Raw genomic sequence first — 16460 nt, forward strand, 5'->3', positions numbered from 1 at the left:
AGATGGGCCAGGTCATACAAAAAGAAAAATTTTATTCAAATAATGAAAAATAATTAAAAGCAAGTTTCCTGGAAATATTATAAATACAGTGTACATTAGGGATTATAGGAACTGCAATAAGAACACACCGGTAACTAAGGGGACTATTCACACTTCATTGTCAAATAGCAGTGGATTTACTCTGATAAAGGCACCTAATAATTTTTTTTTAAATGCATTTGCCTTTAGCAGGTGAATTCACTAATTCAAGGATAAATCTGGTATAAGATTTAATCTTTTATATTTAGGAAATTTTTTAAATGTCTTTTTTTTTAAAGTTTCATGGCTTGTATTTTATATTTTTAAATTCATCTTTATTGTTGAAAGTATTACAGATGTCCCCTTTTTTTCCTCCATTGACCCTCTCCACTCTGCTCCCACCCCCTAACAATCAATTTTAATTAAGGGTATAGAGTAGACAAAACAATAACAAACCATTACTAGTATACCTTCATCATATATACCATTATTACACTAAATAAAAGGGAAAACTAGAACCAGAAACACAGCTTACCATAATGAGCACTGTTGAAGACCCCTGACATTGTCCTGCATGATGAATTATCCCCACCACACACACCACATTTGTCTCTCCTGGCCTTCGAGTTTAACACATGATCACAACCAGCTTGCTTCAAAATATAATAAATCAAATCAATGTTATAAAAATGACTAATGATAAACATGGTGCTTTACAAAGTTCTTTTCATAAGTATTCTTTCAATTAATAGGTGATTTGATACTGCAGGATTTTTTTTTCATAATATCTACTGATCTTTTCATATGTCAATATTTTCACATATCTGTTCACCGGGTTGAAAAAGCAGTGTTTTTAAAAGAGTCATCCATATACCTCCTGCATCAAAATCACATAGGGTGGCACTTAAAAAGGCCACCCGGGGAAACCTTGAAGGTGAAACTAGGAATCCACATTGTAACAAACAATGACTGATTGCTATATCCCTCATTTGAAAACCTCTCTTTAAATAAATGTCATTCAAAAGGCACAAAAAATATGACTATTTAAGTAACACTTTAAAATAACCCCAGCCCTGGTCAGGTGGCTCAGTTGGTTAGAGCATTATGCTGTACACCTTTAAAAAGGTTGTAGGTTCAATTCCCAGTCAGGGCACATACCCTGATTGTGGGTTCGGTACCAGTTGGGGTGCATACAGGATGCAACCAATCAATGTTTCTCTCTCACATCAATTTTTCTTTCTCTCTCTCCCCCTTTCTCGCTTTCTCTCTAAAATCAATAAAAACATATCCTCAGGTAAGAATTTTAAAAAGTAACTCCAAAAAGATGTCTTTCATGATTCATTTTATTTTTAAACTCACGACATTAGAATTCCTAATAAACTGAGTACAGTTGAAAGAAAGTTTATTTCTCCAAAATTAATATACAGCATAATACACAGGGTTTATGAAAAGAATGAATACATAAGAAAAGGTAAAAGTAAATGGTTTGTTCCAGAGGTTTAAAAGAACAAATGCAGAAGGTGTCTTCTACGTATGCAGCAATAACTTTTAGCTCTCTGGACAAATCCTCTAAATTTGGTGATTGGAAAAGTAAGAAAATTTCATAAACCTCATAATTTTTATATATAGGGCAAATATTTGAATTTTTAAAGTTTCAAGCGGATAGTTTCTAAAAGTAGTATGCATCTATACATGTTCAGGTAATCATATTTTTTTTCATTTTATATGACTTTCTGCTGATAAATTAGATTTTAAAAAACTTCAGGCCACTGAATACCCGTTTTCTAGTATTTAAGGTTTTTCCAATGTGTAAGTTACTTTAAGTTCCTTTGAACATCTCATTAGCACCTTGTGTGCAACCCCTCTGTCACCTGGGTAACTGGTAATAGATGTTTGGTTATAGGGAGAACTTGGTCCTATTAAGTTACACTTAACCAAAAGAATGAGTTCATAAAATTTCACATGTATTCTCTAGACAGCATTCACTATCCTGGTTTTCAAGTTCATCACCATTTTTAAGATCACCATGTGCAGTATGTGTGCTTGAATTCAGGGTCTCATCTGCTCTCACCAAAAATCCTGCTAAATGGCCCACCAATCTCCAATCTTCTCCTAACCCAGTGCATTCTGAAGATTCTGACATGCAAATCAAATCACATCTCTTTCTCAATTCCAAATCCTAAAGATCTCCAAGGACTTTAGGGGAAAAGTGCATAGAACAACCATTAGTTAGCCCCTATCTCACCTTACATCCTCACCTTTCTAAAACCTACATAATTAGCTCAAGCCTCACACCCTCCATGAGCATTCTTCAAAACCTTTACCCACCTTCCCCTAATTAAGACATTCCTTCCCCAATATCCCCAAGCCTCCTTGCAGATGACTCCATCGCAGTGCATTATGATTGTTTGCCTGCCTAGCTCCCTCACAAATCTGTGACCACCTTGGAGGTTAGTACTCTGTTCCATCCTTTTATCTGAAATCTAGTAGGTTCTCAGTAAATGTCTGAAGCATTTACCCAAGAATTAAGAGACAAGAATGGACAGAGGGAGGGAGGATACCACCGCTTCTAACATTGAGGGGATAAAAAAAAAGTCACCACAGCAGGTCACACTTGAAGAATAAAAGGACTTTATAACCCTTGTGTCTTAATATTTTTATTGTTTTAGAAAGTTGACCTCATCTCTTATCTTGATTTTGAGTATCATACACAAAACAAAATTGGCAGACTTACCTTAATGCTTCATGAGTTTCTCTTCATGGCAGAAAATCACCTAGTAAAAAAGTCTCCTAATGATACTCCTACAGATAATGTGATTATCACCAAAGGTTGCAGTATTGGATTCATAAAAATGTGTTCTGAAATAACAGAAGTCATAGTCTCCTGAAAGCCACATTAAACAGAATAAGTTTACGCACCCGACACAGGCCTTGAACACAGATGTCGTTAGTTTCAGTTCCACAAGGGGTACCATCGGCAACCCTATCCTTCAATTGGTAGAAGTTAGTGGTTCCAGCAACCCGACAGTAGAGTTTACAGCGATCTTTTATGGCAACTGTAAGAAAAAAGTCAACGTTTTGGCATACAATAATGCAACTGTTTGTTCCTAGGTTTCAAAAAAGACTCACATCAATAATATTCTAACTACTTACTCCCACTGTACTTTGGAAGCCATCTCACGTTAGGGGAAAGACCATTGATGTTGAAATGTTTACCATCAAAATCAGAGCACTGCTTCTCACGAAAGTCTTGCTTTCCTTTTGGACAGGAATCAGTATTACATGATCGAAATTTCATCCTGCGGCCCACACAGTACTTTCCTCCGTTTCTTGGCCTAGTCAAATTCATTACATTTTAAAGCACATCAGTACAATATTATTTTTGTCGTTTACCTCTAAAATTGTTCTATTCCTTTCCATGAGGTCCCACTAACACTTTGAATATAACACAAGTATGTAACATGGTGTTAAGCAATCCCCTGGCTAATAACCTAAAAATAAACATCTTGGTGGATGCTGTGGCCTAGAGGAGAGAAATGATTCATGATTTGATTAACTAACAAGGAACTATGATGGGGATTTCTTTTAAAATTTCAAAAAATGGTTCGTTGGCCCAGCCAGTGTGGTTCAGTGGTTGAGTTTCCACATAGGAACCAGGAGGTCACACTTTGATTCCTGGTTGGGCACAATCCCCAGTAGGAGGTGTGCAGAAGGCAGACAATAGATGATTCTCTCTCATCATTGATATTTCTATCACTCTCTCCCTCTCCCTTCCTCTCTAAAATCACTAACAATATATTTTTTTAAAATGGTTTGTTCATATTCTGGGGGAAAATGAGCCAAAGATGATTTAAAAAAGATAATACCACGTTAAAAAAAAAAAGAAAAATATATATGTGTCTTTTTCATAGATCTCCTAGTTATCATTTAGTTCAACAAGTTTCATGGTATCACTCTATATCCATCCAACTTATTCTGGAAAACAAAAACTCTTTTCTCAGCACTTTTAAATATGAGGACTTCTAGAATAATTTAGTTATTCTAAAGTTCAAATGAATTCAGATTTTATTCAGAATATGTCATATTTCTGCATTAAAAATTCATGGTAATAGATTTTTTAAGTGAAAAGTGTCATATTGCTTACCAATTTATATATCACATAACAATAGGAAAATTATTTTAAAGTATTTATGGAATCTCTAAGTTCTTTTAAATAATGAGAGGAGATATGTTTCAGTAGTTATTCAAGCTAAAGACATGGATGCATCTATAACATAATAGGTAAAGAAAGAAATAATGGCTTGTTGAATTACACAAATGAGTAAAAAACTGGTAATGGAACTACGTGTCTTGTCCAGGACAGCCAAAACATAGTTAAAATGAGAAAGTAGCTTTCAACAGAAACACTAAATGTAAAAAATGCCATTATATTACTGTCATTATTTATAACTATTTCTCAAATTCACACTAAATCAGGAAAAAAAGGCTCTGTCTCAATTCACATTCCAAAGATTATTTTTATCTATCAGCTTTTTAAAGGTCTGAATCTACCAAGATATAAAGTAATATGGCTTAAGTGTCCCAGAAGTTTTCTGAATCTCAGAAACTTACAGACTGACCTCCAGTTTAGAAGTGAATGAAACTGATGTTTAGTTTCTGGTGCCTTGAGATAATCTTAATTTACAGTGACATAAAAAGGACATACTCGGGGCGATTACAGAGCCTGGTTGTGCTTTTGATTCCACCTCCACATGTTCGTGAACAAGCACTGTAAGGTCCCCATGGTCCCCATTCACCATCTACAGGACGTGTTTCCATTTCTTTGTTTACACACAGCCCATGGTGGCAATGCTATAAAAACAACACAAAGAAAAGTGATTCATGTAGATCTAGTGAGAACACCATAGTAACTATAAGAGCAGCAGAAGATCAATAGAAGAACAACATGTATACAATTTAAAGCAAAATGTTCATTCAGATGTGATTACATTTGATGTCATGTTGTTGAATATTTACTGAATGTCTATCAAGTAACTGTAAGACTTATGGAAAGCAAAAAGAATTTAAAAATTCCCTTGCCTTTAAGATTCAGAGTCTCCTTAGGGTAGGGAAGACCTATACATCTTGGAAAAACTTAGTAAAATTAAAAAAAATTTTAAAGCAAATATTAGATTAATACGGTATATATCCATACTTGTTTTTTACACAGTTATCTATCCCTCACTCTTTGACCTAACTTCCCAGTCTATCTCCTTCAAAGTCTCAATGATCACTTGTTTTTTACTTTCATCAAGAAAATTGAAACTTGCAGAAAAATCTGTCATAATCTCCCAGCAGCCCTTCTACCCACCCATCAGCGTCTGTACCTACTTATATACAAAATCCAGGATCCTAGTCAAAATTAATCCCTCCATTTATCCACTTAATCTCAGCCCTTCTCACTACTCAGAACATGACTCAACAATTATCTCATCTCCCCTATGTCATTGCTGTTCCAATTTCTAGGACATGAAAGCTAATGCGGTTCATGTTCTGATGCTGGTCTATGAATTAGTCACTATCAGCTTGTGAGGAGATGAGCACAGAAATTGTGAGTGAGCATTTAGAAACTTTTGTAAGCATTTTACAGAGTAAGTTTATGTTTATTAAAGTTAATAATTTAAAAATAAGCTTATATTGTGTTTTGTTTATAATTTAATGTTTATTTTTATTATTAAAATAAAGTTTACTATTTTAACCATTTTTAAGTGTACAGTTCAGTGGTATTAACGATCTTCACACTGTTGTACAACCATCCAAAATGAAATCTTCATCTTCCCAAACTGAAACTGTATACCCATTAAATAATAATTCCTCATTCTCTGCTCCTCCCAGCCCCTGGCAACCACCATTCTATTTTTGTTTCTATGAATCTGACTACTCGGGATATCTCATATAATTGAAATCATATTGTGTTTATCTTTTTATGACTTGCTTATTTCACATAGCATAATGTCTTCAAGATTCACACACATGGCATGTGCCAAAATTTCCTTCTTTTACAAAGGCTAAATCTGGATGGTGGGAACACAGTGCAATATACAGATGATGTATCATAGCACTGTATACTTGAAACCTATATAATATTATTAACCAACTAGAGGCCTGGTGCACAAAATTTGTGCATGGGCAGGGGGAGTGTCCCTCAGCCCAGCCTGCACCCTCTCCAATCTGGAACCCCTCGAGGGATGTCCAACTGCCCATTTAGGCCCTGGACTGCTGGTTCCCAACCACTCGCCTGCCTGCCTGATTGCCCCTAACCGCTTCTGCCTGCCAGCCTGATCACCCACTAACTGCCACTCCCCTGCCAGCCTGATCAATGCCTAACCACTTCCCTGCCAGCATGATTGACACCTAACTGCTCCCCTGCTGGCCTGGTTGCCCTTAACTGCCCTCCCCTGTTAGCCTGGTCACCCCTAACTGCCCTCCCCTGCAGGCCTGGTCGCCCCCAACTGCCCTCCCCTGCTGGCCTGGTTACCCCTAACTTCCCTCCCCTGCCAGCCTGGTCACCCCTAACTGTCCTCATGTGCAGGCCTAGTCGCCCCCAACTGTCCTCCCCTGCAGGCCTGGTCACCCTTAACTGTCCTCCCTTGCCAGCCTGGTCACCCCCAACTGCCCTCCCCTGCAGGCCTGGTCCCCCCCCCCAACTGCCCTCCCCTGTAGTCCTGGGTCCCCCTCTCAACTGTCCTCCCCTGCAGGCCTGGTCACCCCCAACTGCCCTCCTCTGCCAGCCTACTCAGTCCTAACTGCCCTCCCCTGCAGGCCTGATAGCCCACAACTGCCTTCCCTTGCAGGCCTGGTCCCTCCCAACTGCCCTCCCCTGCCGGCCATCTTGTGGCGGCCATCTTTGACTACATGATGGCAGCCATCTTATTGTTGGAGTGAGGGTCAATTTGCATATTACCTCTTTATTATATAGGATGTCACCCCAATACATTTTTAAAAGGCTGAATTATATTTCATGGTATGTAAATACCATATATTGTTCATTCATCTCTTGATTGACAGTTGGGTTGTTTCACTTCTTGGCTACTGTAAATAATGCTGCTACAAACATGCATGTGTAAATATCTCTTCAAGACCCTAATCTCAATTCTTTTGGATATGGTATATCCAGCAGTGGTATTTGGGTCTCATAATAATTCCGTTTTTAAATTTTTTTAGAATCCACAATTTTTTTCCAGTAGGAAAATCTGGCTTACATTTTGGAGGTCTTCTTTTGTTTCATTTTCCTAGTCAACCATTTTTATCATTTTGTACAAAAAAAAATCTGAAAATGTTTTATTTTAAAGAAGACTGGTTCTGTAATTGAGACAGTTTGAAAACACTCCACTAGAATATTCTCTTTAACATATAAACATACTCCTTTTCCTCCCACTTTAACAACAATAACCAAAAAACAACAACTTTTCTTAGATCACACTTCCCTAATCAGCTATGGTTCTGTTTATGCTCATTGTCTATCTCTCTCTGCCTATTTTTTCACAATCTCACCTTAGCCAAGCTTTATACCAACTTCCATGGCTCATGTATAGGTCACCAATGGCCTTCTACAATGTATAACCAATGGCTAGGTTTCAGTCTCTGTTTTCCTTGACTCAGCAGTATGTGAATAGCTAATTATGATTCCTGATACATTACTTTTCTGTTAGTTTCCAGAGCTCCACACTCTTGATTTTCTTTCTTCTTTAATGATTAATTTTTCACAGTTTCTTTTACTATTTCTTTTTCTTTCCAACCTCTTAACATTGGAATGTCCCCAGGCTTAGATCTTGGCCCTTTATTCTTCTCTATCAACAATCACTCCCAGTCCAGATCTCTCTCCTGATCTCCTGACTGTATACAACTGTTTCCTTCTCTTCACTTGAATGTCTAATAACCATTTCAAATGTAGAAATCAAACTCCTGCCCTGCCCCTTCAAAACAGCTTGAGTTGATCTAAATTGATCATATAGCAGACCCTTAATAAATCTTTGCTGAATGAGTGAATACTATAAGCAATTTTATTAGGAGAAAAAATACTTTGTACCTTTCATTAGAACAAACCATTCAATATAAAAAAGCCATATTAGGAGTGAACAAAAGCAAAATCTCAGTATAGACTATACTATGTGCATGTAAATTTTGTTGGTATCTTCCAGAAATAGTTCAATAGTCCCTGCATGCATTCTTGTGTGTGTGTGTGTGTGTGTATGATGGGGGGGAGGGAGGGGAGCAGAGAGAGAGAGAGAGAGAGAGAAAGAGAGAGAGAGGTCAGAGAATGGAAAGGATAAAATGTTATACTAGACACCATGTAGTAAAATCAACTCACTGTCAGAGGGGTTCATCATCTATACAAATAAAAGGGTAATATACTAATCAGACCAGGAGACCTTCCGGATGTCCTTCCGGACAAAGCCATGGTGGTGGGGCTGAGGCAGAGGCGGTTAGGGGCGATCAAGCCAGCAGGGGGGGGGGGGGCAGTTGGGGGCAAGCAGGCTGGTGGGGAGGGCAGTTGGGGGTGAGCAGGCCAGCAGGGTGGGGGCAGTTGGGGGTGATCAGGCCAGCAGAGGGGGGGGCAGTTGGGGCAAGCAGGCCAGCAGGGGGGACAGTTGGGGGTGACCAGGCTGGCAGGGGGAGGGGCAGTTGGGGGCAAGAAGGCCGGTGGGGGGGGGGAAGTTGGGGGTGAACAGGCCGGCAGGTAGAGTGATTAGGGGCAATTAAGAAGGCAGGCAGGTGAGCGGTTAGGAGCCAGTGGTCCCAGATTGTGAGAGGGATGTCCAACTGCCAGTTTAGGACCCATCCCATAACTGGCAGTTGGACATCCCCCGAGGGGTCCCAGATTGGAGAGGGTGCAGGCCGGGCTGAGGGACACACACCCCCATGCATGAATTTCATGCACCTGGCCACTAGTCTATAATAATAAAAGCATAATATGCTAATTAGACCAGACATCCTTACGGACAACCTTCCGAACGAAGCTGGGGCTGTAAGGGAAACCCGGGTCCTGGGTGCCTGCCAGCAACTGGAGGGAAGCCTGGGTCCTGGGTGTCAGAGGAAAGCTGGTGCCGGCAGCTGGAGGAAGGAAGGCCTACTCTTGCATGAATTTTGTGCATCGGGTCTCTAGTGTTTTCATAAAAATGAATGTATTAACAGACCATTTCACATGTAAGACAGTCACAGGATAAATGGACTAAAGAAGAGTGTTAAGGCAACACTATAGGACATTTGTTTAAAATTTCCCTTTAATAAATAATCCATTTAATACAGGGCATTGCTAATGCTAATGCAATATAAGGGCTCACTACTTTCAATTAACTAAAAAGGGAATTTATACCTATCATGATCTGCATGTAGTTACCCCAAACACCACCTCTGCTTTCAATCTACATGGGCTTTAAAGCAGGTCCTGGTGTCTCGTCACATTTACCTTAATTCCAACAAATTCATGCCCACCATATCACAGCATAGGGAGATATATTCAAATGGCTAATAAGCACATGAAAAGATTCCTAAGATTGGAAATAATCAGTGAAATATAAATTAAAACCAGAATAAGATTCCATTTTACACCCACTAGAATAGCTAAATTTTTGTTAAAATACTCCTAATATCAAAAATTGGCAAAGAATGCCGAGCAACTAGAACTTTCAGACATTGCTTATGGGTTCTAAAATGGTACACATATTTTGGAAAATTGTTTGGCACTCTCCTGTGAAGTCAAACACACACCTGCCCTATGACCCAGAATTTTTACTCTGGATATTTACCCAAGAGAAATGTAAATATATGCTCATAAGAAAACCTGTATGAGGATGCTCATAGCAGCTTTATTCCTAACAGCCAAAAGCTGGAAATGATCCAAATGTCCATCAACTGGAGACTGGGTAAACAAATTATGGTGCACTTGTACATTTGAATTATACTGCAACATAAAGGAATGAAGGTCTGATGCATACAATAATATGGATGAAATTCAAAAACATTACGTCAAACAAAAGAAACGACCCAATCTCCACCCCAAAGGGGTATATTACATAGTTCCATGTATATTAACTCAAGAACAAACAAACTAATCTATGGAGATAGAAACATGAACAGGAGCTGGTTCTGGAGAGAAGGGAAATTGTCTGCAAAGAGTTAAGACTGAACTTTTTTAATGGGGATGTTGGCTATGTATGCATCTACATTTGATAAAACTTCCAAACTGTACATTTACGATATGCGCACGTGACTCATAAAATGTTTATGCCTGAACTGGATTTAGGCCGTTCAATAAGTTAGTTATACATAGTGTATCTCTTGATATTTATGAATATATCAATTACTATTTTAGCCACATGAAATCGAGCCTGAAGGTCAATGGGATATAGTAACTTTAACATTTGTTAGGGCACTAAGGCTCAATTCCAGATTTGAATCAGGTGAACATCTTAGAGTAAGTTTTCTTTCTGATATCAACAGCCCCATATTCAAACTTTAGAGAGGTCTTTTTCTCATGTTCAGATCATCAGTAACTCTTACAAATGCCACTTCCTCCCCCCAAAAAAGAGCTAGTTATGAATACTGGTCACAAAAAGTGAGAAAAATAGTCATTTTAATAATTCTTACTCTCAAAATATAAATTTTAGATAAAATTCAAATTTTAAAATTTAGTTCCAGTTTAAATCTATAAACTGAAGAATTCCAGTAGAATTTTGATCCTAAGATAATTTGAGTGCAAAACCATTTCATGAGTATTTCAAGGTACTACAAAAATTGCTGAAGTTTCAAGTGAAACTTTAACAATTCACTTGTAATCTAAGTAGTATTCATGGGAAACACATGCCTTTGGATGGCAAAGTGATGCAAGAAAAGGGCAGTAGCTGGTACAAACATTTCACTAAAGCAGCAGGTAGTAAAGACACAAGGTCAGCTAGTGAACTGAACTTAATTTGGAGTTCTTACTTTTGCATAATGTGAGCCTCGGCAGCACTAGCTAACCCATTGCCAAGAAGTGTTCCTTTTGCATGGGGTAGCTCAGAGGAGGCTGACTAAAATTTGTTGAGTACAAACAATATTTGACTTCACACTGGAGCACCAAGTACAATCTGAATTCACCATCACATACAACACGTTTCATGATCATGGTGAGCCCTGTAACTGGACATTATGCTGGCAGATTTACTGATCTTAGAATGGTAAAGATGCGGTATGGTAGGCAGTTTATTGTAGGAATATAATGTATTTCAATATAATTAGAACCAACATAATCCAAAGGAGACACTTATAACTTTCAGTTATACTTAACTGAATTTTATGGGAGAAAAATGTATGAAATGCTAACATCCTTAAATTTGGAGATTTGCTGAAATATTAGGGTCTTCATGCCTATATTCATCCTATATAATAAAAGGGTAATATGCAAATAGACTGAACAGAACAACCAAACAACCAATCAAAGCATAATATGCTAATGATATGCTAAGGTTGCTCAACCACTTGCTATGATGTGCTCTGACCACCAGGAGGCAGACAGTTGACCAGTCAACCAGTCACCATGACGTGCACTGACCACCAGGGGGCAGATGCTCCAACTGGTAGGTTAGCTTGCTGCTGGGGTCTGGCCAATCAGGACTCAGTGAGATGGGCCTGACACACCCTGGAGCCCTCCTGAAGTCCCTCCTGGGCCCGATCGTGCACCAGTGGGGTCCTTCAGCCTGGCCTGCACCCTCTCGCAATCTGGGACCCCTCGGGGGAAGTCAGAGAGCCAGTTTCAGCCTGATCCCACAGGCCACTCCCCTTGGGAGGGTACCAGATGCAGGGCTCATGGCTGGTGAGCACTGCTGCAGCAACAGGAGCCTCTCACAGAGCCTGCGGCAGGCACAGTGGGGCCAGGAGGAGCAGGAGCGGCAGGTAGGAGCTGCAGGCAGCGTTGGACTGCAGGTTTCGGCCAGATCCCTGCAGGCCACCCAGAGGGACCCCAACCATGCACGAATTCATGCACCAGGCCTCTAGTCTTAAATAACAAAACTATAATAAATGTACTTAGATAACTATATGTACACATGAATTTATCTTTATGATAACTATACGTAATTTTAATATTCATCTGCTAGATCAGGTGTCCTCAAACTACGGCCCGCAGGCCACACGCGGGTGTTTTTGCCGTTTTGTTTTTTTACTTCAAAATAAGATATGTGCAGTGTGCATAGGAATTTGTTCATAGTTTTTTTTTAACTATAGTCCGGCCCTCCAACGGTCTGAGGGACAGTGAACTGGTTCCCTTGTTTAAAAAGTTTGAGGACCCCTGTGCTAGATTTTGAAAAACAGGGGAAATTATAATTTTAATTCATTAGACACTATTCTACATAAAAAAAAAAACATGGCAATAATATTAAATCAACTAGCAGGACAAAAGTTGACAGCAAATGATGAACAGTGCGGAAATGCAGAGCAATCACATCCTCGGATAATCTCTCGATACAAGACTCACCCTTGGAGAAAACCTACCATCCCAGGACCACAGTGGGTTCCGTCTGCCAGTGGCATGTGCTGAGTACGACAGCCCTTGTGGACTCCTTCTGCGCTTGTGCACCAGAGGCGCCTGCACTGTTTCTGCAGAGGAACCAAGAGTGAAAATGATGCCACAAGCAAGAGTGAAAATGATGCCACAATTACCCGATCAAGTCAATATAAGGCATCAGTTCACCAACTGATCTTATGCAATTCCTGTTTCATGGTCACAGCTGGAGATAATCAGCAAAACATCTTTACTGCCCAGCCAGTGTGGCTCAGTAGTTGAGCACTGACCTATGAACCTGGAGGTCATGGTTTGATTCCCAGTTGTGGGCTCAATCCCCAGTAGGGGGTGTGCAAGAGGCAGCCTATTGTTACTGATGTTTCTCATCATTGGTGTTTCTCTCTCTCCCTCTCCCTCCTTCTCTGAAATTTATAAAAATATATATTTTTAAAAATCTTTACTAAGTTTTAGCTCTTGATTTTCTTCTAAATATAGAAAACGGCAGCATTTAGTGTCCTTTCTTTAACTTTTAGATTTTCATCATGCATTGAACAATGGGATAGATGAATTGGAGTGGAAATATTCAAAATTATGTGAGGCATTTTTCTCTCTTTGCAAGATATTTTTCTAAAGGACTTTTTGTTGTTAAATGTTATTCACAAAGAGTTTCCAAAAGCCCTCTTTGATCCAATGGAGGAATGTATGAATAATGTGCATAGAAATACTGTATAATGTATACTGGTTTCCTATTTTGTGAATATAATACAGACTTTCAACTTTTAAACAAAGGGTTCTGAAGTTTTCACAAGAAACAAAAATCTATGGAGGCTCACAGGAGCTATACACAAGATAATTCCTTCCTTTTTCTGAATTTAAATTCAAAGTTTGTTTAGTGTCTAAATCAGGTAGGAAGAAAGAAGAAATGTGGCTTCTATGTAAAATATTAAGGTAAATCTTCCCCCTTCCATAGTGAATGTTTAAAGGCTTTTGAAAAACTCTGACTATGAATTTAAGACTTTAGGAACAATATTCACTATGTGGAGTATGCTTGTATGTCCCTACACTCACTATTAAGTAACTTTCATTCATTCATTCAACATTCAACAAGCATTTATTCTATGGCAGCTATTATGTAGCAGATCATTATCTTTACTTAAATGAATGAATATGGTTGCATTTCTGGGTCAATGATTCTCACAACCTAGTACTGTATCTAACTTATGAAAAATCTTAAAAACAACTTATAAATAGTTTAATGAAAACTAAACAACAGACCCCAAATTTCATTTCTTTTGATTCAAATCAACATAAATTAAAATGCAGTCTATTATATTCCTGGGTCTTTTAATACAACTAATCAAAATACAAAAATGTCTCACATAATTTTCTTCCCACATCCGCAAAAATAATATCATTTGAAAGTAAATATTTAAATCCCGTTAATTTTCAAAACCTCTCTGTGGCTTTGTTTCTAAATGAGAATACTTCATAGGATTTTGTGAGAATTAGAGATAACTTTTAAGCACCTAATACAGTACCTGGCTTATAATAATTACTCAATGAGTTTTAGTTTCTCTTTTTTTAAGCCCCTTTCTGACAAACACCAGATTTTTCTAACACTTAAAAATGTTTAAGATAGATTTAATTTACCTTCTGTTCAAGAGAATATACACTTTGAAATATATTCTAACTACAACTTTATGGTAGTTTTCAAACAAAAAGATAAAATTTTTCTTACCAAATAGGGACACACTTGTGATCCAGGACCAAACATGAGTTCACACTGCTTGTTTACATCATACATTAATCCAGGAAGTTGTGAGGACAGATCATATATTCTCCCATTTGGTTTGTCAAGGAGGCAGTCCCCATGACCAGTGCTGTACCAATGACAGAAGATGAAATATTGTGAATATACACAGATGCATGTCAGTATAAGATTCTTCATCACATTTTTTGTAGTTCTTTATTTCCAAAGAGAATATCAGTATTTTTTCATAATTTAAAACCCAGCTCAAATCAAAGTTAGTAAGAAAACCTCAGAGTTTACAAAGGACTTCTGATGTGTTTGTTCTCATTGAAGCCCCACTACTTCTTTAAAGATACAATTAAAAAAAAAAAAAAGATCTCGACCAGCATGGCTCAGTGGTTGAGCATCTATGAACCAGGAGGGCATGGTTCGATTCCCAGTCAGGGAACATGCCAGGGTTGTGGGCTCGATCCCCAGTAGGGGGCATGTGGGAGGCAGCCGATCAATGATTCTCCCTCATCATTAATGTTTCTATCTCTCTCCCTGTCCCTTCCTCTCTGAAATCAATATATATATATTTCTAAAAAGACAAAACCATCAGAATATAATTTATGAAACCAACATTCATATGTTGATCACATGATACTTTTGGTCTACTTTGCCATCCAAAAGTAATGCCTTATATCTAATGCCCCAAAAGTCAAAATGTAAAAATAGAACTAAGCTTTCAAATCATTTGAAAAAATACATTTATAGATCTGAGCAACAAGGAAACAAAGGAATTTCAAACTGAATTATGCCTTCTCCATCTCAAAGGGGTTTTTTAAGAAAGGAGTACAACACAGAGACAGAATGGCAGTTTTGGGAGTTGGCTTTCGATTCCACCACTTCCCAGGATGCATGGCTATGGACAAGCTATTTCATCTCCCTGAGCCCTAAGTCTCCTCATCTGTAAATTGAGAGTGATAATAACTACCTTGCAAATTGTTATTAGAGTACATCATATATTTAGAGGATTTAGGAAAGTGGCAAATGGTAAGGGGAATGCTAGATCTGAATTGTAACTCCTCAAAAAAAAAATGTTAAGACTGAAATACAAACAAAACTTTCCATGTTTTTAAACATCCATTTGTACAATGAATGTAAGTTTGAATTTAAACAATGAAAAACTAAAAATAAATTGAATCTCTTAAAAAGATACAAATTTCAAATTTTATAATCTAATAAATGTGCAATACTTAACTAAAGTAACATAAAACCAGACTTACTCTAGAAATTCAGTGATATATTTCTGACTACATTTTGACCAGGTCCAAGGACTTGTGTGGTAATTTAGAGTTGGAGCCATCACATGATATTGATGTTTAATTCCAGTTTCCTTACATTTAAAACTATCATCATGTGGAACATTAAATCTAAAAATAAAAACAGACACTTAAAAAATACTAAAATATGCATACAACATAAGTAACAAATCTCTTATATCTATGTTATATTATAATGTAAAATGCAGATAAGTCTGATTTCATCATAATTTGTACTCTTGATCTCTCCATAAAGCCTTATAAACTAGGTTACTTTCACCTTAAGAAGCACATAATCTCTGAAAATCACTAGGTTATAACTTTGATAAGATGCAGTCTGTTAATATGATATCTGAATCTACACAATCAAAATATTTGGATTCTGGCTCACCTCCTCACAATAAGGACAAAGCATTCACATAAAAATGCTGGCAGTTTTCAACATGCATATCTTAGATGTGTGGAAAGATTAGGTAAAGGCAATACTACACTAAATTCCAGACCACTGATTATTGGTACAGTACCAAAAGAACTTCTTTGAAATAAGCCAGTCAGAGAACGACAAATACCATATGATTTCACTTATATGTGGAATCTAATGAACAAAATAAACTGACGAACAAAATAGAGACAGAGGCATGGATACATGGAACAGACTAACAGCTGTCAGAGGGGAGGGGAAGAGGGGACTAGATGAGGGGAGGTGAAGGGATTAGCCAAAAAACATATATGCATAACACATAGACACAGACAATAGTGTGGTGATAGCCAGAGGGAAAGGGGCGTGGGGGGTAGGTGGAGGTGGGCAAAGGAGGAGGGGAATGGGGAGGGAAAGAGACTTTGCTTTGGGCGATGGACGCACCATGCA

General features: G+C 38.1%; 1 protein-coding gene across 3 annotated transcripts in view; it reads right to left on the reverse strand.

The window, feature by feature from the left end:
- The window catches only part of ADAMTS20 (ADAM metallopeptidase with thrombospondin type 1 motif 20), a 177299-nt gene that overhangs the window by 93232 nt on the left and 67607 nt on the right, over window positions 1–16460 (reverse strand). The window contains exons 9-15 of one of the 3 annotated variants that reach the window (XM_079775341.1): window positions 15557–15703; window positions 14277–14418; window positions 12529–12633; window positions 4724–4869; window positions 3235–3353; window positions 2938–3074; window positions 554–671 (exon numbers count right to left, since the gene is read on the reverse strand). In XM_079775341.1, the coding sequence (XP_079631467.1) occupies window positions 554–671; window positions 2938–3074; window positions 3235–3353; window positions 4724–4869; window positions 12529–12633; window positions 14277–14418; window positions 15557–15703 (914 nt within the window). Of the gene's footprint in view, window positions 1–553; window positions 672–2937; window positions 3075–3171; window positions 3354–4723; window positions 4870–12511; window positions 12634–14276; window positions 14419–15556; window positions 15704–16460 lie in introns of those variants that run through there. The other 2 variants (XM_079775340.1, XR_013813714.1) reach the window with 2 other exon arrangements.

The sequence above is a fragment of the Cnephaeus nilssonii genome (genome assembly GCF_951640355.1).
Source record: "Cnephaeus nilssonii genome assembly, chromosome: 6".
NCBI lineage: Eukaryota > Metazoa > Chordata > Mammalia > Chiroptera > Vespertilionidae > Cnephaeus > Cnephaeus nilssonii.